Genomic DNA, 22,824 nt, shown 5'->3' on the forward strand with positions numbered 1-22,824 from the left:
CCACTCATAATGGTACTGCAGGTGGGTGCTGAGGGTTCAGGGCACCCCAAGGAAAGCTTTGTCAGCAACCTGGTGGACCAAAGTTCCGGCTTGGGTGCCTCCCTTCTTCTCCCCTTGATCAGTATTAGAGACATCTCTACAGAGTCCCTTGCTTGAGACCCAACCACCAATGTGCAGACTCCTGGGAAGTACGCTTCAAAGATAAGCAAATGCTCCCGAGAAGCCGAGGTGACTGCATCCCATTTACAACAGCAACAAGAAACAAACACGGGAGAGGGCAAACAGTTGAAAGTCAACTCAATTATTCAAGTGCACAGTACAAAACTGACCTATAATCCCGAAACAACGGCCTCATCCATCCCGAGCCCCTTGGCAGTTGCTGTGTTTCCCTTTTGATCTGCACGAAAGCACTTAACGGAGTCGCTCCTACATAATTCAGGTTTCCAGCAGTCTCATCCTACCCCAGGCAATCGTGCCTCCCTAAGAGTGGGGGTTTTGTGGTACTTGATTTCGGATCCCCTAAAATACCTGCAAACTGCCTCAAACTAAAAGACTCTGGATAAATGTCCGCTGATTTCAATGTGTGTGAAGTTCTTAAGTCGGGCTTCGGCAGCTTGCACAGCTGCAGACGCACACAGAGTCACACGGCTGAGGCCAGGAGGCCCTTGCAGATCAGACACGTGAGGTCAACTCTACATCTACAAAAACCACATAGTCTCGGCAAAAGGAAAAGAGTATGTTAGCATTCTGCCAGCTTCCTCCGGGTTCCTGCTGCAATCAGCCACCTAACTACGTTTGCTACCTCGGTTTTAGATCTCAGCTGCTGTCTGCTCTGAAGCTTCAAAACAGTAAATTCAGAAAGGACGTGATTCTGAGGTGTCACTCTTTTTGCCGCGGTTCAAATTCTCCCCACTCCCACTCCCACCCCCACCCCTGGTCAACCCTTCCCTCCCTCCACTCTAGTTCACATCCGCACACAAACTCCCACTCCTAGACTCTCTGGAAATGGAATCCAGTGTTAGGAATGCTGGGCATGAACTCCCAGACAGCTACATCCCCACAAAATCCATCTCTTTTAATAGAAGAGGAGGAGGAAGAGGATGACAAAGTCCTCTTGAGATTTGACCAATGAGCGCCATCAAAAGATGTAGTTTACATACCAACAACTGTGGTGGGAGTGATGTGCTTTGTTAGGGAATTGTGTAGGGGTCCTTGTTGTGGAATATTAGCTTAAGATGTGTTACATTCGTTTATGGTGGGGAATATTTGTTTAATGATGCAAAGATGTTTTGCATTCTTTTGTGTTGCATTTGTTTAACTCTGTGAAGCTGTGTTACTTTGCCTATCTAAAACACCTGATTGGTCTGGTAAAGAGCTGAATGGCCAATAGCTAGGCAGGAGAAAGGACAGGAGGGGCTGGCAGGCAGAGAGAATAAATAGGAGAAGAGAAGGGAGGAGCAAGAAAAGGAGGAGAAGGAGAGACTCAGCAAGTAAAGGTACTGGCTGCCAAGCTTCATGATCTGAGCTGGATCCCTGGAGCCACATGGTGGAAGGAAAAGCAGCCGCCCCCTGTTAGTTCTCTCACCTCCAGACACACCACAGTATGTGTGCCCTGCCCCCCAAACGAAAATGTGATAAAACTATGAAAGAACTGGTCATGTGGATTCCATGATATAAGGTAAAATGGAACCAAGCATTGTTCTGCCGTGGTTTTTACTTCAAGTTCCTGCCAGATCCCCACCCCGACTTCCTTCGATGATGGACTGTAACTTGTAAGCTGAAACAAATCCTTTGTTCCCCAATTGCTTTTGGTCAGACTATCATCATCATCATCATCATCATCATCATCACAGCAAAAGAGATGAAACTGAAACACAAGATTTTCAAGCAATCATATTAATGTTTTTAAAAATCTTTGGATCCCGGAACATTTAGACTTGGGAATAGAGCTACTCAAAGTGATCAAGTCAATGCGATAGTCTAAAATGTTAGACGATTCAAACTCTGCAGTGTTCCTAAATACCTGTGGTCCCAAGCATTTCAGAGAAGAACCATCGAGCTGTAGGAAGGACAGAAAGGGAGCTGTGGAGGAAGGCGGCTCAGAAGCTACTGCCTTAGCCTCGTCCCCCTCCTCCACTTGAACCTAGACAGCGGGAGTGACAGCCAGCACCGTTCCCACTCCCCACTTGGAAAGGAAGCTTCCCTCAAGCAATCTCCACAACTGGCTTTCAGAATACAGTCTGCTCTACTTCACACACAAAATAATCCTCCTGCTAACCCTTGGCACATCAGCCAACCGGACGGGATTCTGTTCCGTTTTTGAGGGGTGCGCAGCACACACCTGTGAGAGGCAATCTGAGGGAAGGAGGGTTTACTGTGAACAGACACAGGGCATCATAGTGTAGAAGGCACACCATCAGGAGTGCAGTCTGCCACATTGTGTCTGCCACCAGCTGGGGACCAAGTGTTCACACACACGAACCTATGGGGGACACTTCACATTTAAGATGTAACATGATGTGGAGCTAATACAGACCCAGCCCACTTCCCAAATTCTTCAAGGACTCAAAGCCAAACGAAAATGAAGCCAAACCTTTTGTGAAATCAAGAAATAAGGAAAATCAAACTGTGGCCAATATTACCATAATACACCAAATAAAAAAAATCATAGAAAAAAAAATAAACTATACAGCAGTATCTCCAAACTTCCTCCAAAGCTACCAATCAAAACAGCGTGGTGCTGCCACAAGGGCAGACCCAGATCCACAGAGTAAAAGGTGAGTCCCAGTACAAGCCCTCACATTTTCATCAGGGCATTGGGAGACTCTTCAACAAATGGTGTTGAACAACTAGATACTACAGAAAAATACAGTGGGGTGGCCTCTACATCACACCACATCCCAAGTCAACTCAGAGTGGACTTAAAAACCTACACAAATGAGATAAAGCTACAAAGATCTTTGTTATTTTACACTTGGGAATGGCTTTCTAGGCATAATCCCCAAATCACAATGGAAACAACAAAGGATAAACTGGACTTCACTAAGATTTCTTTGTCTCCAAGGACTCAGAATAAAAGGCAATCGTTAGAATGAGAAAAGACTGTAAATCATGGATCTGATAAGAGACTCATCCAGAATGTAGAAAATTTGTATTAATTAATAAAAAATAACTCGACAAGATATGAGAGAGATCAACAGATATGAGAGAGATATGAACAGATATCTTTCCAAATGGCCAATAAGCACATGAACAGATACTAAACATCATGACACATGAGGGAAATAAGATATTTCATACCAACTAGGATGGCTAGGATCAGAAAGATGAGTAAGTAGACAACTACTTAAAAATAGGGACAGGGCTGGGGCTCAGTGGAAAGATAGCTTGCTGTGAAAACACAAAGACCCGAGTTCAAATCCCCAGCACCCATGTAAAAAGGTGGGCACAGCTGCATATACTTAACTCCAGTACTGATGGAGACAAGAAGGTTCTGGAGCTTGCCGGTAGGTCAGCTTAGTGACAATGGCAATCTTCTGATTCAGCTGGAGATCCTGTCTTAATGCAGCACGGCAGAAAGCAGTAGGGGAGATACTCACGTCCTCTACTGGCCTTTTGTGCACACAAGAGTATGTGTGCACTATACCACACATACAGCAGTATTTTTAAATTAAATGTTTCTTAAGAGGTATAGAACACTTATGCACTGCTGTTATAAATATAAAATGGTGTAATCACTTGGAAAAAAAATACCAGTTCCCTGAAAGATAAAATAGTTACTACATGACGTCAAAATTCCATTCTTGGATAAATATCAAGAAAAGTCAAAGCATATGTCCACAAGCCCATCAACTGAGTGAATAAGCGAAATGTGTTAGATTCACACAATGGGCTATTGTTTAGCAATGAGCCGAAATAAGGAGCGTTTGCTATAGACAAACCATGTCAAGAGAAGTAAGCCACAGAAGACGAAGTAAAAGCCACAGACGAGAAGCTGCTCACACGAACTGTTCAGAAAGGCGTTAACTACAAGTAGTAAGGGCAGGTGGCGGGTGTTTAGGGTCGGGTAGGCTGAGGGATACCGGAACTACTCACGGGCACAGGTATTTGTTTTGATATGGTGTAAATGTCTTGAAACTAGACAGCCGCAGTTGAAGAATTTTATGAATAGACTCTCCAAACCATTTGTAGTGTACACGTGAAGTGAGTAAATTACAGAATATGCACATTATTTCTCATAAATCTGCTTTTTAAAAATTTACCTTGAAGGAGTTGGATCATCTTGGCCGAGGCGTGACATAATATTTATTAGGGTGTTAATTCCTATTGAAAAACCACAAAGATACAAATAAATAAGAAGTATTTTATGACACATAGAAAAGAATTTTTCTCACCCCAATTTGACTATAAAAAGTTTAACATCTACATGCAAGTATTTAAAATATTTGATAGAAGAATACATTTTTTCTAAAATAGTCATCCATCTTTATTAGAATGTTCTACCCAGAGTGAATGCTAGTTAGTATGTGTGAGAAGCTCTAGAGAGGGAGGGGACTAAGGAGCCACCAGGGAACTGGACCACGGATGGGGACGGGATTCGAGTTTTAGGAAGAAGCACAGACTAAACAAAGGGAGAGCAGCGTCTTGGTTCATCCAAACAAACCTTTTTTCCGCATGTGCATGTGGTGAACTTTTCTGTCTCCGTATTTGGGCTGTCGAATTCCACAGTTAGACAAAGAATTCCTGGCGTGATCGGGATTCATTCCGAAGTTTAAATGGTGACTCGGATGAGTCATGGCCAGCTATGGTTTGAATGAAATAAGCTTGAAACACTCAGCACACAGGCACCACCTTTATAATGCTCCCACAACACATTTAAGGGACCCCAGCTCCTTCAGAATCAAATTTCAGAACTGTGCTGCAAGCTCTTTTGAAAACAACCCCAAATCCCACCCTTTTCAGGGGAGGATTAGAGTCCTGGAACCTAGAAAGAAGAGCCATAAACAAGGGAACGCTGAAAGAGGTACTGACTGCTGACAGATAAAGATGGTAGATTGGTCTACTTTTGTAGAAAGGCCTCAAAAAACTGAGAGAGAAAGGGTGCAAGATGAACTCTTCCAACCTGACTGTGGGAGTCTGCAGATCTGTAGTGGCAATTCTTACCTGTAGCAGACAACGGTCTTGGAAAGTGTATCCTATCAACTTGTCCAAGTGCATTAAGCATTGATGGTATCGGATGTGATGGGTCAGAACAGGCAGCATCATTGCATGCTGGGAAAAAAAAATATTTCAATATATTTAACTCTATAGAAACATTTTGTTTATTCTACAATAAATAAGAACTATCTCCTCACTCCAAATTCTATCTCATAAAGTCCTGAAGCAGTTTACTGGCTAGGTGGCAGCGTGGAGAACTATCTACCGGGAGCAGTAAGTATATTATAGTTTCTAAGTCTCTGGAATCAGAATGCCTGGATCTGGTTCTACCACTCACTCACTGTGTGACCTGGGGCTATTTTAGTCTGCCTGTCTCCCTACCTGTAAAATGAGGATATTAAATGTAGCTAACCTCAAGGACAGTTAAATGGATAAAAAGTAAGTGTAAAACTCTCTTGTTTTCTCTCCCTTTCTCCGTGTGTGCGTGCATGCGTGCGTGCAATGTGAAGGCACAAGATCAATTCGGGTGTCTTCCTCTATCGCTCTCCTCATTTTCAGACGGGTCTCTCACTGAATAGAGTTCACTTTTTGGCTAGATCACCCAGCCAACAAGTCTCAGGGATCTGCCTGTCCCCACCATCCCCTGAGGTTACAGGAATATGCCACCCCACCCAGCTTTTACTGATGGGTGCTGGGAAACTGAACTCAGGACCTTCTGCTTGTACACTATTTTACACCCTGGGCCATCTCTCCAGCCTGCATTTATTTATTTATTTTTCAAATCCAAGGCTTTGCTATAGAGCTTAGGCTAACTTGGACGTCGCTATGTAGGATGGCCTTGAATTCACAATCCTCCTGCCTCAAGCTTCTAATGCTAGGATTATGGGCATCTTATAAGAAATAGCTCTGGGTCTATGAGTATTCAGCAGAACAGCCTCAAGTAAGCCTTTCTATGCCTCCTTGTCTCTAATTTCAGGGGAATACATGAAGACACATTTGTACATTTTCAGGTCAAGACATTTTGGAGCCTCAAAAAAAAAAAGGAATTTTCTCCAGAAAAATTTCCATATGCAAAATCCATACGCTATTTTTAATGTGTTCACAAATCCCTAAACCTCACCATTATCTTTTAAGAATATCTTAGCACAAGATCTACCACAGCCACACTAGATCTAACATTCACTGATCACACACCCCAAGACAGCCTTCATGAAAGCGCTATACAGTCAAGGCACCTGAGGACTCAGAACTTAAAGCTTTGCTTCAATCACTCTTTATCTGGCTAAAGATTCCTTATTGGGAGATGATTTCATGAAAGGCGTATCTTTTTCTTTTCTTGAATAATGTTTCTGGAATCATTTTTATTCACCAGAAGCTGGAGAGGGGTACAGCCCATAGAATGATTGACATATGCTTTTCATTCTGCTCTCTGAAGTATTTTAAGCTGGCATTATTAAAAATACACATAAAAACGGGTCTACGTGAAGCTACAGACATCAGTCTTATGTTATTCACTTAAAAAGAAACACTAGTTCTGCCAATAGGATCTAAGCTACAGAAAGTCTTGCTTGCCAGTGCAATTGAGTAAAGCATCTACCAAGTACCTATGTGTGCACGGCCTCCCTGTGCTGTGGAAAATAAAAAAGATGAACACCAAGGTTTTCAACAAGGGCACAAGAAACATGCCATTATGATATACATTATTGGCACTTTGTCAATTTTGTTTTTATAATTCCAGTATTTAAAAATACGATAATTTGAACACAAAGCATGCAGTCAATATAACACCATTTCCAGCCACTTAAACTGCAGGAAGCTCAAGAGAGCTTGTGTGGACAGCTCAGTGTTAAATTACAATCACCAGGTATCTTCACTTTCCTCTTAATCCATGGTAAGTGTGTGTGTGTGTGTGTGTGTGTGTGTGTGTGTGTGTGTGTGTGTGTGAGAGAGAGAGAGAGAGAGAGAGGAAGAAAGAGAGAGAGAGAGAGAGAGAAGAAGAAGAAGAAGAAGAAGAAGAAGAAGAAGAAGAAGAAGAAGAAGAAGAAAGCCCCTTTGAAATATTGTGAGAAAACAGCAATGTATACTTTTCAAATTCTAACTGACCTGCGGGTCAGGCTCCTGATGCCCCCTACACCTAGGTGAAGAGCTAATGGAGTTAATGGATGCTGGAGGAAGGTCATATTTCCTTGGGGGAGGGGAGCCTAAGCCAGTGGTGAGGGCCTCGTGTCCTAGATGACCCCACACACGTGTGTGCTAGCTGGACTTAATTCACTATCTAAAAAGAAAAAGGAAAGGAAGAGGCATAAAAAAGCTGGAAAGGAGACGGGAAAGAGACTGGGGGGTGGGGCTAGAGGGAGGGGATGGGGGGTGGACATAACCATGAACCATTGTATAGATGTATAAAATTTTTTAAAGATTAAAACACAAAGGTTAAAAAAACAGACTACTGCCGGGCGGTGGTGGCGCACGCCTTTAATCCCAGCACTCGGGAGGCAGAGCCAGGCGGATCTCTGTGAGTTCAAGGCCAGCCTGGGCTACCAAGTGAGTTCCAGGAAAGGCGCAAAGCTACACAGAGAAACCCTGTCTCAAAAAAAAAAAAAAAAACAAAAAAACAGACTACTAAAATCAAAGATCCCCGACCAAGAGCAGTGCGCACAGATTAAGAACTATAGTGGTGTCAGTATCTAAGGGAGAGAAAAGGAGAGTGGCTATGTTTTGACAGCCCAAAGACTGAGTGTGTGTTCACTGGCAAATATGAGCAAAACAGGGCGGGCTATGCAAACTTAGTTCTTGGCCAGGACAAGGACAGATGAATGGTGCTGGAGCAACCGGGCCCTGCACTCTCCAACCTGGCCCAGAAGCTCCTTACATAACAAGAGACATGTGGGAAGCGGGGGTGGGGGGTGGGGGTGGGGGGTGGGGGGGTAGGGGTGGTGGTGGTGGGGGTGGTGTTTAGACAACACAGGGTCACGTGATAAGGCCTAATGAACACGTGGCAGGGAGCAGAGAAGGTAGACCCAGCATGGGGTGGGGACAGTCTGCAAAAACAGATGTTTAAGAACCATAACAATCTATACTGGTTTCTACTTCCATCCAGAATGTACAGGGAAATATTTACTTATTTTGCTTAATTTAACCCATTTAAAAAACTTACAGAGCTACAGAGAACAATCATCATAAAGTCTCATATAAAGCCAGGCGGTGGTGACACACACCTTTAATCCCAGCACTCGGGAGGCAGAGGCAGGTGGATCTGAGTTCAAGGCCAGCCTGGTCTACAGAGCGAGTTCCAGGACAGTTGGGGCTACACTGAGAAACCTTGTCTCAAAAAACATACAGACAGACAAACAAAGCAAGAACGAACATGAGCTAAGGGCACCATGTCAATCAGATTCAGGAAGAACAAGCAGTGGCTATTTCCAATGATAACTTTATTTTTAAGGAGGGGCTCAATGCTTTAAAGAGTGTTTATAAACCAAGTAAGCATGAGCCCTCACCATCCATCAGCCATCTGGATCTCGTCACAAATGGGCTCTCCATAAGTTTCGTTTGAAAACATACTTTGAAGTGAACCAAAAAATGTAAGTTTAAAAACCACTGGTCATGGGGCTAGAGAGATCTCAGCAGTCAGGAGGACCTGCTGTTCTGACAGGGCCTGAGCTTAGCTCCCAGCACGCATATGGGGGCTCACAACCATCCCTCTGCAACTCCAATTCCAGGGAATCCGACACTCTTTTCTGACCTCCATGGACACCAGGTGTGCACGTAGCGCACACGCATACGGGCAGGCAGAGCACTCATACACATAAGATAAAATACATTTTAAAAGGAAAGGAAGAAGAGAAAAGCCACTCAAACTGAAAGTCTCAAAGGTCTCTTCCGGCCCCAGTTCTCAAGGTATCACATTCTCAGGATTTCCCCGTGGTGCTGGAGATCAAACCTAGGGTCTCAGGAATGCTACACAAGCACGCTGCCACTACGTTCAACACTCAAACCCAAGCGGTTCCTGATTCTCAGTCAACTGAGAGCGGTCACTGAGGTCGACTGTTTTTTAGTGGCCGGCTCACCAGTCTGCTCATAGTCAATGACGTCCTCTCACAACACTGTGTTTGGTTCTGGAGAATGACTACCAACCACAAAAATTAGTGATCAGATGACGTCACACAGTTGAGGGAGAATGAAAGCAAGACAGATAACTGCACCTCAAAGGGTGCAGAAATGTGGTCATGCCGGGCAGAGGTGCACTGCACGTAATCCAGAACAGGAAATACGGTCAGCAGCTAAAAGCTGACTGTCCTCCAACTACTTCCAACTGTCTACTACATCAATAATTCATAATTAAGTTCATCTTAATGCAAAATTAGTTTCAGTCGGGCATGGTGGCGCACACCTTTGGTGGATCTCTGTGAGTTCAAGGCCAGCCTGATCTACAGAGCTAGTTCTAGGACAGCTCGGGCTATGCAGAGAAACCCTGTCTCAAAAAAAACCAAAAACCAAAAAACAAAAACAATCAAAAAAATTACTTAATTTTGACTATCACTCAGAATATTAATCATTTAATAACACTTTTAACAATTCCACTGTTCAATAGAATTAAATGGCAAGATGAACTTTTTAATTCATTACAGTGAAATGAATACCTACAAGTATATACCTGAACTTATTAAAATACAGCTACCATTAGACAGATGTGGAAGCAAGAAGTATTTCCTGTAAAGGGCTGAATGAAGCAAACGGTACTGCCTGCCCCCATCTGGGTACCCTTCTCTTCTCACACTCTAACCAATACCACCCACGACACAAGAATCAAGGGAAAAGCCAGAGCATTCCGCTTTGGTAGGACATCAAAGCTGGTGTAAATTTCGACTACAAAATAGATAATGCTAGCTGGGTGGTGGCGGCGCACACTTTTAATCCCAGCACTTGGGAGGCAGAGACAGGCGGATCTCTGTGAGTTCGAGGCTAGCCTGGTCTACAGAGTGAGTTCCAGGACAGCCAAGGCTACACAGAGAAATCCTGTCTCAAAAAAACAAAAAAAAAAAAAAAAAAAAAAAACAAAAGAAAGAAAAGAAAAAAGAATGATTACTAATGAGTCATTGATAAAAGCAGAAGACATGTTTTCTATTAAGTTCACCTCAAGGAAAAAGTACAGTCGTTGCCAAATATAAAAAAGTCTTCAGCTCTCTATGCAAAATCTGAGTCACGGGTCCAGAAACCTGGCAAAGTTCTGATGACTATCTGTACGGCTGCTGGACTTTTGCACAAGTATCTAGACATGTGCTGCAGCGGAGAGATACATCTGGAAGTGGACTGCTCTCCACCCGAAGAGACGCCTGTGTTCCTCCCTACTGCACCTCCACAACACACACAGAAGGTAAGAACAAACCCGAACAGCTGGAAAGAAGCCTGTGTTTGGTGTTCCACTTCCCGTCAGGGCATAATCCATAGCAACTTCTCAATTAGAAAAAAGCTCGCGCCGACGCCTGTAAGGAAGAGATGTGCAGGCATACGTGATTTCAGAGCAGCGCCCTCACCTGGCAGACGTCAGAACGGATGCCAGTCTTCCAGAAGCCTTGGCTACTCAGCTCCACAGTCACTTCTCGTCGCATTGTGTTCTTCTGTCGGATTTTCTGGAGTGCTTCCTAGAAAAGAGCTCATCCTGAGTAACCCAGCAGTACCGACGCCACACAAAGTCACGTGTCAAGCATTAGAAAACAAAGAGTCACTCAATGTTTTCCTTACACTCAGACACTACACCTTCCTTATGCAAAAGGAGAATATTGTGTTTGAGGTGAAGGCCAAGTGGGGAGGTGTTCTGGGTACACAGCAATCCTTCCTATTAACCACATGACAAAAATCCTAAACCAAATCTTTTTTTTTTTTTTTTTTTTTTTTTTTTTTTTGGTTTTTCGAGACAGGGTTTCTCTGTGTAGCTTTGCGCCTTTCCTGGAAGTCACTCTGTAGACCAGGCTGGCCTCGAACTCACAGAGATCTGCCTGCCTCTGCCTCCCGAGTGCTGGAATTAAAGGCGTGCGCCACCACCTCCCGGCCCTGAACTAAATCTTACTAACCTAGCGTGTTTGAACAAAATATGCTTTTACAAATGAGAAGCAATACATAGCTTGGGATCTGAAATCATCATGTAAAAAGTATATTTATATCACGCCTCACATTAAGCATTTCCATTTAAGAAAGATAATCAATCTGATACCTACGTGATTCTGAAAGTTGCCGAGTCTGCACAACCCTTACACTCTTGATGCAGAGGGACATGTTAGAAGGGGCGGGGCAAGTGAAAACGGATAGCACAATGGCGCACACCAGTAACTCTAGAACTCACAAGGCTGTCAGCATGATAACTGCAAATGTGAGTACAATCCAGGCTATAAAATGAGACTCCATTGGAAGAATAAAGGGGGAAAGGAAAGACAATGGCCTCAAACCTCACCCATGAGACACAATCAGAGCCTAAGTCTTCCTTTTCACTACCCTTCATGTACAAAAAATTGTATTTGGAAACATGCAATTTCATAAAAATCCCAGGAATTGGATATAAAGAAAACAGTAACTACCACCACCTCCATCATTAAGTTCCTACTATAGGCCACATACCAGGAGAGGGGTTATCAGTGACACAGTTCAGAAGTCCACACAAGCACCTTTTGCCTTAGGTATATAGTAGGGCCTGCAGCCAGCCCTCAGCCTTAGTGCCTTGAGTACACAGTAGGCATGCAGCCAGCCCTCAGCCTTAGTGCCTTGGGTACACAGTAGGGCGTACAGCCAGCCCTCAGCCTTAGGGCCTTGAGTACACAGTAGGCATGCAGCCAGCCCTCAGCCTTAGCGCCTTGGGTACACAGGAGGGCGTACAGCCAGCCCTTAGGACCTTTCTTTATAAAGACTCTGACTGACTCAAGTCACAGGAAGCGACAAAGCCAGAATTCACATCTTTTCCAAGCTTCTAAGCCTTGTACTACTTACAGCAGAATAAAACCTCACTTAGAAGTTTCTGTTCATTCTAAATGCATTTGTAACATGTAAACTTAAAACAGAATTCTGGAATGTAGAGGATATTACTACTCATTAGTAAACAACATGGGATGTGAGATATCAAACTTTACAGAATTATGGGAGGATGATCTTTTACAACCAAAACACCCCCAAATCTAAGATCCAATGTTATGCAATATCAAATTAGGGACAAAGGTTGATTTACAAACTTTAAACTTTTTCTATTTCTTCAGAAGGCGTATTTATAGGCTGAGGTGTAGCTCAGTAGTAGGGTGCTCACCTTGCATGAAAGTGCCCAAGTCCCTGGTTCAGTCACCAATACCGAAACAAACAACGGACATGTGATTCAAGACAGTGATCTACTAGGAAACTGGCCTTCTTAAGGGTAAAAATGTGATCCAATGGACGGCCTACACCCATGCACGTACCAGCAACACCAACCAGGCCCAGTACTTTCAAAACAAGGGTATGTGGAGTTACAAAGGAGAGCTGGAGAGAAGGATCTAGGAGCAGCTACAGTGGAGGGACTAAGGTGGACTGGATGAAAACATTGTATGTGTGTATGAAATTCTCAAGTTAAAAAAATGCCTCTTTAAATACTGAAGGGTTTTAAAAAAGTAATCAATATACCAGAATAGGGAGAGAAGTAACTCTAGTTGTTTAAAATCTATTTTGTCATCTTATCTGGAACTAAAGTGTAATTAATACACCAATCTGGAAAAAAATCCAGCATGCACCACGGTTGGTCGTGTGTCAAGGTCAGTCATCAAGGGGCGGGTTCAATACCTACCTCCCTCTGCGCCAGCTTCTGCTTGTCGGTTTGTTTGACTTTGGGACTATTTGCCAGGAGGTGGCGAAGTTTCACATAACTTTTCCATAATTTTTGGTACCTAGGAAAAGGACAGATGGTCATCTTAGACAAAGAGAAGGCAAGTCTACAGCGAAAATAAAACCAGCTACTCTAATAAGCCTGCTCATTCACACGTACATTCCTTTACATACTCTGGTGGCAGAAAACGCTCATCCTAAAGAAACACGTGGTTTGAGAGTTCAGGGACTGGGTGACCAGGTGCCACCTGGAGCCTGTGGTTACGTGACTTGACGGCTCGTTTAGATTAAATGGAGGAGTCTCCGGAATCAACTCCACAGAAGACACACAAAACCACTTCAGGCAACGGAATCCGGTTCCATTTCTCAGTGTTACTCTTTATACGGGAAGTGTTTATTTACATTTAAAATGTATCTTTCATGAGAAAAAAAAAATCCCTTTCTTAAAATAGGGATGGTCAGTTCAAGAGCACTAGAATGGAGAACCCATTAGTGCTGATGCTCAAGCCACACAAGTGATTCAATTTTTCAGCGGGAGGGGGCGGGGAGAGACAAAGGGTATGCACACTTTGTATTTACCATACTAAAAATCAGCATATCTGCTGCACCCAAGTTCACGGTAAGCTGGGCTCAGTCTAACAGATACTGGTAAAGTGGTCAGGGAATGCAGACTATGTAGCCCTGTATCAGTTCACAGTCCTGCCGTGAGAGTTGACAGAGCCTAATCACATTCTACTAACATTTTTCTGACAAGAAGGGATTTATTTGCCAAAGATTTCCTGCCCTGCTGATCCTGCTCCTTGCCTGGCCTGCGCTGGGCCTCTCTCCTTTTTCAACAGTTTTTAGAGAATGGAGGAAAGAAAGAAGTACTTACACAGGGCCTGGTTCACTGCTTCATACTTTTATCCAAAGAGGGAAAAAAAAGAACAAAACCCTTTAGCCTCTTCTAATATACGTCAGCCAGAACTGCAGTTACGAACTGAAAATCTCCCATGCCCTTTCTCCCATTACGAGTTCTTTTTTTTTTTTTTTAATTAAGTCAGGAAATTGTTTATTTGTCTAAAAGGTAGGAAATCCAAACACACCTGAAAAATATAATGGTCCTATCTATCTCCATTCCCACATATCCTCTCATCTTCTCCCAGAAAAATATTAATGTGCCAGTTGGAAAAGCCCACATCTGCAAAGCAATATGAATTCTAAGAGTAGGAATATACAATTCCTACATCCCACACAACCCTGACTCTGTCTGGAATCTTACAAATATCCCCATGGTAGGAACCAATATAGTGCTACTTTCCATAAGGGCACCGAGCAAATTAAAAATGAAGCCCAACAAAAATGAGTAAATATCATAATGATAAATAAAGGAGAAGCTCCCTAGAGTTGAAATCCATGCAGGACTCTTGGTGACAAGACTGTCAGGGATAATCTACTGAGTAATTTACTGCAATCAAATGTGTAAAGAAACTCATTCTTCACAAGCTACCAGAACTTAATTTGTAAATTTGGAAACATGGTTCGTTTCAAGTCTTAACTTTTAAAAAGGAAGATGTCCACTAAAGGTACTCCTCTGCTAATTCAGTTGTTAGTAGAAGGTGAAATTGGCCAAGACAAACACTGAGAAATATCTTACTGTGGGTCTCCTGCATAACTCAACTGTGCAGGGCGTATCCCAAAGTGGACGATAATTGGAAAAGTAATGACATCGGGGTTGAATTGCTCACGATCCAGTTGATCGATGCGGACAGAGCTTGGTTTCTGGGGAGAAAAGAATATCAAGATCATTTATTCCCATAGGAAGTCTTGAAACACTGACTTTAACCCAAGTAGGAAAGGGATTAATCGGATTGTTTTTCTAGGAAACCTTCATCTCCAAACAGAAGACGGCACAGCAACTACACCATGTAAAAACTCTACTACGTAAATACTAGAATGTCATCCCTGCAAGTCTTGGCCATTTGGCATAATGAGCAGTGATTTTATCTTTTGTTTTGTTTTGTAATCTACACAGAAACCTTAAAGAATTAAACTTTTAAAAGGACGCCTGGGCAGACAGAACTTTTGCTTAACTTCTTCCAGGCATAGGGAAAGCGTTCGGCATCACAGGAAAGATGTTCAGGCTTAGTCTGTTGTAATATCATAGTCAAATGACTAACACACTGCTATTCAGGACAGATGCCTCTATTTAAATTCTCCACTAGCTTTCAGTGTACATTTATACTCCTTAAGTCCATACAACAGACAGCTGGCTTTCTCTCTCTAAGATTGATTTATTTTATATATATGAGTGCTTCATACATATGCATGTATGTGTACCATGTGCATGCCTGGTACCCTGAGGTCAGAAGGTCCTGGATTCCCCTGGAAGTGGAGGTTGGACAAGGTGCTTCCTACCTGTAGGTTCCCAGCCTGCCCAGCCAGCTGCAGATTTGTAGAAATTCATTCGCATTGTTAAAAAATAATGTCAAATTTCAAAAAAAATGTACGTCACTTAAAAATAAAAATCTCACTACGAGCTTGAGAAAATGGTCTTTGTTCTCAAACATCCAAAATGAGATGATTTTGACCACAGGTAACCTAAACATAAAATTACATGAATGCACATTAACAGTAGAAACATGCCATGTTTTGTTTGGGCATAAAATGCCATGTTGTGCTTTTACAAAAACTGTACAAAGAATGCTCATGAGTTATTTATGTATCATACTACTACTACATAGTATCACTACAGAGGTAGTGTGTTCCTACACTTGCAGCTACTCAAGTGGCTGAGGTAGGAAGATAACTTGAGCCTAATCATTCAAGACTAACCTGAGCAACATAACACGATATCATTTAAAACAAACAAACAAACAAAAAACCTAAAGTATCCTCAGAAGTCATGTATGATACAGAGGCATAGAACCCCAGCACTGGGAAGTGGAAACAGGAAGAATCAGAAGTCTAAGGCCAGTCTGGGCTCATAAAACCTTGGCTCAAACTACCAAAAAATAGTTTTTAAAAATTAAAAATCACTTCTAAATTATGAGGCTAGTGCACTGGAGAAGGAAGTAAATTCAAGACTTTGGCTATAGCCTACAAATCTATCATCCCATTTCTCTGTAAGAATTTAAAGCATTTTCACTAATGACCAAAGTGTTCTCAGGCAGAGGCAAAACTGTCAGGGAGGAACATTAATTATTTTAAGTCTGCAGCAAGAAAGTATTTAATGTGACCATAATGGCTTGAAAAACTTAATCAATTCCCCAATGTCCTTGTCACCAGGCAATCTTTCAAAACGGGTACTGTCCAGGATGAAATGCAGTGTCGCGCCTCCTTTGTCCTGTGAGTAACACGCATCCTTCTGGAGAGTACGTAATGAAAAGCTGCTTCTATGACAATAAACTATCTTTGCATAAATAGTGAGAAATAACTGAGTTATTCACCATCATGTCCCTAAGCCAAACAGCTACATTTCCTTTCCTACTCTGTTGCTGATTATTTTCCAATATAAGCCTTTTACTTGACTAGTCTGGTTTCCTTCACTAGCTACAAAGACAAGCCTTTCACCATCTCAAGGATATATATTAATCACACCAATGATAACACAACCTCTTCATTCCTGTGAGTTTTCACGGTAGCATTTGTAGCACACTGATCTCTGCTAAATCCAAAGGTTTCTGTGCATGGGCTGCTAACCAAACATTCAATACGGGCTGCTTGCCTCACAGACAAGCTTCGCCAGCTGTGGCTCTCACAGTGGTTCACTGATAAACCAGCTGCATGAAGGCTGGGTGACAGGTAAGTGACCTACACCCATACATCAAAACAAACCAGGAAAAACCAGAAGCACCAGAGACTTTTTTAAACTGTGGCTTCCTGGGCCCACTGTCTACAACACAGGCAATGATCAGTCAGAGCATTCTTAATTTTTTTCAAAGGCTTCCAACTGATAGGCGGGTTTCCAGGAAGCTGAACCATCCCACGAAAGAAGCCCAGGGTGGCGTGCTTCCAGAGACCACTACAGAACAGGGCACACTCCGCATCCTACCATCGCCCACTCTGAGTCAGCTCTAAAATGGTCAGGAGAAATGAAAATATAGGCACCTGTTTAAAGAAAAGGAAGATTCATCGTCATACACAGTGCTATTTTTTTTCCTTTTTAAAGATACTTTATTAATTCTGTGGATTTTACAATGTAGCAGCAAACATTTGTTTTACTTTTCTAGTTTTAAATACATTTTTGGATAAATACATTTTGACTAAACAATTTTACTTGGAATTTTATTATCTGAAATATTTGTTCAGGTACTACTACCATGCTATATAAAAAGTATATAAAAATTTATCAATCAAGACAATTAAACAAAACAACAAAAAAGCTTTGTCTAAACAATTCACTGTCTCTTTATCTGAGTTTTTGTATTTTGTTTACTGAAACAAGGTGTCAGGATGCAGCCTTGGGTGGCCATAAACTTAATACTTAGCCCAGGCTAGTTTGAAACTCACAATCTACCTCCCGCAATCTCCCAGTTGAGACTACGTACATCATCATACCTGGTAAAATGGATGCATGTGCGTGTGTGTGCGCGCGCGCACACACACTCATATACACACATATATACACAATCACACACACTCTCTCTCTCACGCGCGCGCACACACACACACACACACACACACACACTTTACTGGCTGAGCCATCTCCTCAGCTCCTACATGGATATATTTTAATTCTCCATTTCTGCCAAAATTGATCCTGATAAAATGCCAACATATAATTATTTTAGGAAACAAAGAAAAAAATCATTTGATGTAATACAAAACAATGCCATGTTTTATATAAGAGCTATTTATTTTCTAATTTTTATTTATAAATTAATATTGGAAGCCTGGTGTGGTAGTTCAAACCTTTGTCTAGCACTCAGGAGGCTGAAGCAGGACTGAGCTCAGCACTCAGGAGGCTGAAGCAGGACTGAGCTCAGCACTCAGGAGGCTGTAGCAGCAGGAAAAAGGCTGCAGGAGCTATGCAGTGCATTGTTCCAGGGCAGCCTAAGCCGCAATGAGGCACTGACTGAAAAAAGTACTATCTTTACCACAAATGATCAATAACGAAAGGGTAAGTACCAGAAAATAAAAATCAAATAATGGGTATTAACAGGGAATTTATTTGTAAAAACATGAATTGACAAAAAGCATTTAAAATATGAATTTTCACTAGAAACTAAAATAAATATAAAACTAGGCAAAAAACTGAATATCCTCCACTATCAAACTGGCAAGGGTTTTTGTTTTGAAGCTAGTATGAGCAGTACGAAGGAATGAGTATTCTCATATAATTCTCCTGGGGGGAAATTTGAAATGTACACAGAAGGCCTTGAAAGTACACATCTTCAGGCAGAATAGACATACTAGTCAGATGAACTCACTAAATACGCCCAAATTCTAGTATTTTTCTTATTTACTAAACACTTAGGGAAAAATTACCCAGAGGACAAGAAACCACGGTACTCAGAACAGTTCCACACTCTTACTGTCTGTGTGGAGCATCCAAAGAAGGATGCTGCGTAAGCACCAGGACTTACCGTGCCAGGGTTGGTGACAATCATGCCTTTGCACTCTTCGGCGTACTTCTGCCACTCAAGCTCCTCCCACTGGAGCATGTTAGCAATCTCCTCCTCCGGTACCAGAGCTTTGCTACACCGCAGCAGGTACAGAAGAATCTGGTGCATGGACAGCACTTCTTTGCCTCCGTCTTGGGTGAGAACACAGGGGGCAGGACAGGGACAAAGCTGCTCAGTTAACAGCAAATCATCAACTCACCAAGGTAAAACAAGACAACGGCTGCAGAAGAGCACATATACAACAGGACTTCAAAATTTACAGGGTTCAGCCAGGTGCCCAATCATACGAACACCATTTGTCTCACTGATGAACAGTGCTCATAAACCATCTCATTTACTAAAATGGGAACAACAACATTATAAATGATAAAGGCTTTATTGGTGAAGTATGAATACCAAAAAAGGTGTTTGCCTAAATAAATTTAAAGTAACCTAGCATAAGAAACCACACTTTGTAATAAACAGAATCATGTTATGTCTAAATATTTTATCATTCTTTGTAGGGTAACAGATGAAAGCTTTTCAGAAGCGATGTTACTGTCTTAGGGAAATTCTAAGCTTTATGAGATATTTATAGATGTTTTCAATAAGATATTGTTGCATTATGATCTAATTTGAGGGTGCTAATGTGCTGCACCTGCCATGATGAATGGAGCTGAAGAGCCTGTACTAATATTATAGAAGACCATTATGGAGTTAGTGCGAGGATAAAATACCAACTGTCGGAGGTTTACAAGTACAAAAGACGTCATTAAAGTAGCTGGGGAAAGAGCAATCTGTACTTTATAAATGAAAGACATGCGGCTTGTGTGGGCCCCAAGATGGGGGCTGAGGTTTCTGCCTCCTCTTTGGATTTAGCTTCATAACCGACATGGGTTGCACATCTTGTACTACTATTCTTTGCCTACCCCCACCCAAAAGGACAAAAGCCTTCCTGGGAACTTGGAAGATTGTTCCTGAGAGGACAATTACTACCCTCCCCTCAAACACGAGCTGTGTTATAAGCAAGGATCAAGCCAAACACCAAGTGGCCAAAAGGAGCAAGAAAACCCTGCTTGGGTCAGAGGAATTCCTGGCACCTAGGCATCTGGTGGGTAGAAAACCCAAGGGGATAAAGACTGCACAGCTGGGGGTGGCTAAGACCCTTGATGGGCCAACACACTCGAAAGAATCAAGATCAAATCTCTACCTCAGGTGTTGCTCTGAACTGAACACTGCCACCACTGACTAAGTTGACATCCATTCCTTCTCATAAATACCCACACAGTTGGCATTTCCTGAACACTTGTCGCTGGCAGACACCGTTCTAGAGATCCTGGGAACATCATCAGTGATCCAAACAGCTAAGTCCTGTACCTCCCCCTAAAGCTTACAGCCCAGTGGAAAGGAACAGACATTTAAAAGCAGCTATATAATAGGTCAGGACAAGATGAGCTACTGAAGGAGAATCTGCCTGCGAAAGGGAAGAGAGGATCATCAAGGAGACGGGCACGAAAGCACATGCCTGTAATCTCAGCACTCAGGAGGCTAAGGCAAGAAGATTGTAAATTTAAGGCCAGCCTGTGCTACACAACAACACATGGTAACACACACACACACACACACACACACATACACACACCACACACACTCTAGGATAGTCTAGTCAGAGAAGGCATCCTTGAAGAGATATACAAAATAAACGGACTGAAGATACGCTCAGTGGTAGAGCTCTTCCCGGGCATGGGTAAGGCTCTAGGTTTACCCTCAGCACTGAAACAAATACAAAAACAAAAACTTTAAAGAAGAGCCCACCCACCATACAGCTACCACCCATCATGCGGCTACACAGCATCCTAATGTCCTTCCCTGTTGCTGTGGTAAAATAAATACCCTGACAAGAGCAACTTAGGGGAGAAGGGGGTGCCTTTAGCTCACAGCTCTGCAGGTTACAGTTCATTCTGGGCAAGTCACAGCTGCAGGAACTCAGAACAGCTAATCACACCAGAGCCACAGTCAAGAACCGCGGGAGAACCAACAGCATACATGCTTGTGCTCAGCTTCCTCCTTTCTACACGGTCCAGGACTCAGGAACGGCGCCGCCAACTCTTAGGTCAGGTTTTTCCACACGAATTAACATCAACAAGACAATCACACACAGACGTGCCCACAGGCTAACCTAATGTACGCAATCCCTCATGGAGTCACTTTGCCCAGGTAATTAGACTGTGTAAAGTTGACAATTAAAACTGACCATCACAAGGGGCAGAGTATCTGAGAAGAAGAATCAGCAAAAGTCCAAGATGGAGTGAGATGGGTACTTGCAGCTCCAGGAACTGCAAGGCCAGTATGGAGGACACAGTAATCAGGCAGGAGAGGGGCAGAGGGGCAGCAGGACGGCAATGACCGAAGAGCGTTACAGCACTCACTATGAGCTTGGTGTTTTATTTTACAACTCGAGGATGTTTTCTAGTATTACGTGCCAGACTCTGTGAGTGGTCCCATGTTACAATTATGCCCACTCCAAACAAAATCTACAAGCCTTAGGCTCTCAAGAAGTACCTAAGTTAATAATGACTAATCACTAAAGTCCTAAAAGAAATAACATTCTGAAAACAAATTATCTTCATCAAAGACCATGAGCCTCTTAAAAACATATCTAAATACAAAGAAACGACCCAAAGGTGTACTCTATCTGACCCAAGATTACTGTTCACAGCAGTGGTAGTTTTATACCTTATTAGAAGACTTCTACCTTAAAGCCAATATTCACTTTTGACTAGCAAACTCCCATGGTGTTACAGATGGAAAGGTGTGTCCCTCAAAATTAGTATGCTGACGTCTGTCCTGGTTTCATGTCTATTGTGATGAAATACACCAATAAAAAAAACAACCTGGGGGGACCAACAACATGGCTCGGTGGATAAAGGTACCTGCACTAAGCCTGACAACGAGAGTTTGACTCCTGAGACCCATTTGGGGGTAGGAAGGGAGCAGATCCAATAAGGTGCCTCTGACCTCTACATGCATGCCATGACACGCCTGTGTATGTGTTTGTGTCCTCGTGTGTGCCTGGACATAAAACACACACAAATACATAAATAATATTTAAAAGAAAAAAAGGCAATTTTTTTTTTTTAAAGGGGAGTATGGGTTTATTTTAGCTTACAGTTCTGGGATACGGCACTTTATTTGGGGTAAGTCAAAGCTGTAGGAAGTTGAAACAGCTAGTCATATCACATCAACAGTCAAGAGTAGGCAGAAATGGGGACTGGAGAGAGAACTCTGGCTAACAGCACTAGCAGCTCTTCCAGAGGTCCTGAGTTCAATTCCCAGCAACCACTTGGTGGCTCACAACCATCTATAATAAGATCTGATGCCCTCTTCTGGCGGGTGTACATACAGATACAGCACTCATATACATAAAATAAGTAAATCTAAAAAAAATATATTAAAAAAGAAGTTTCCTCTCAATAAATAAATCTATGCAATTAAAAACAAAGTGTAGGCAGAAGTGAATGCAAGCATGCCTGTGTGTATGTCCTCAGCTCACTTTCTCTTTTATACAGTCCAGGACCCAAACCTACCAACTGGCAGAGCCCAGTTTTAGGCTGGGACTTACCACATCAACTAACGCGATCAAGATAATCCACCACAGACATGTCCATAGGCAACCTACTCTAGACAGTTCCTCATTAAGACTTCTTCCCAGGTGACTTCCAGACCGTGCCAAGTTAACAATGTAAACAAAATCTTCATCCCCAACAGGAAAAAGGTATTAAGAGATGGGTCCGCCAGGTGGTGGTGGTGGTGGTGGTGGTGGTGGTGGTGGTGGTGGTGGTGGTGGTGGCGGCGGCGGCGGCGGCGGCGGCGGCGGCGGCGGCGGCGGCGGCGGCGCACGCCTATAATCCCAGCACTCGAGAGGCAGAGAGAGGTGGATCTCTGTGAGTTCGAGGCCAACCTGGTCTACAGAGTGAGTTCGAGGACAGGCTCCAAAGCTACAGAGAAACCCTGTCTTAAAAATCCAAAAAAAAAAAAAAAAGAAAGAAAGAAAAAAAAAAAAAAAGATGGGTCCATAATGAGGTGATTCAGTCAAACAGGTGAATAAGGACCTCAGACTTGGGGATTCTGTTTTGGGGTGGGCATGATCACACCCCAAGCTCCTGTAGAAGACAGATCTGCCTCCCCTGCCACTTCTCTCGTCCTCTGCATCTCACCCTCAGGAATGCCGTCGTCTTTGAACTCT

At 42.8% G+C, this 22,824-nt stretch overlaps 1 protein-coding gene across 1 annotated transcript in view; it reads right to left on the reverse strand.

Annotated features, from left to right (window-relative positions):
* The window catches only part of Drosha (drosha ribonuclease III), a 120,637-nt gene that overhangs the window by 41,519 nt on the left and 56,294 nt on the right, over nucleotides 1-22,824 (reverse strand). The window contains exons 16-22 of the mRNA XM_059276203.1: nucleotides 18,561-18,730; nucleotides 14,630-14,754; nucleotides 12,956-13,055; nucleotides 10,692-10,799; nucleotides 5,164-5,271; nucleotides 4,664-4,802; nucleotides 4,263-4,323 (exon numbers count right to left, since the gene is read on the reverse strand). Of these exons, the coding sequence (XP_059132186.1) occupies nucleotides 4,263-4,323; nucleotides 4,664-4,802; nucleotides 5,164-5,271; nucleotides 10,692-10,799; nucleotides 12,956-13,055; nucleotides 14,630-14,754; nucleotides 18,561-18,730 (811 nt within the window). The remainder of the gene's footprint in view (nucleotides 1-4,262; nucleotides 4,324-4,663; nucleotides 4,803-5,163; nucleotides 5,272-10,691; nucleotides 10,800-12,955; nucleotides 13,056-14,629; nucleotides 14,755-18,560; nucleotides 18,731-22,824) is intronic.

The sequence above is a fragment of the Peromyscus eremicus genome, chromosome 11 (genome assembly GCF_949786415.1).
Source record: "Peromyscus eremicus chromosome 11, PerEre_H2_v1, whole genome shotgun sequence".
In the NCBI taxonomy this organism is placed as follows: domain Eukaryota; kingdom Metazoa; phylum Chordata; class Mammalia; order Rodentia; family Cricetidae; genus Peromyscus; species Peromyscus eremicus.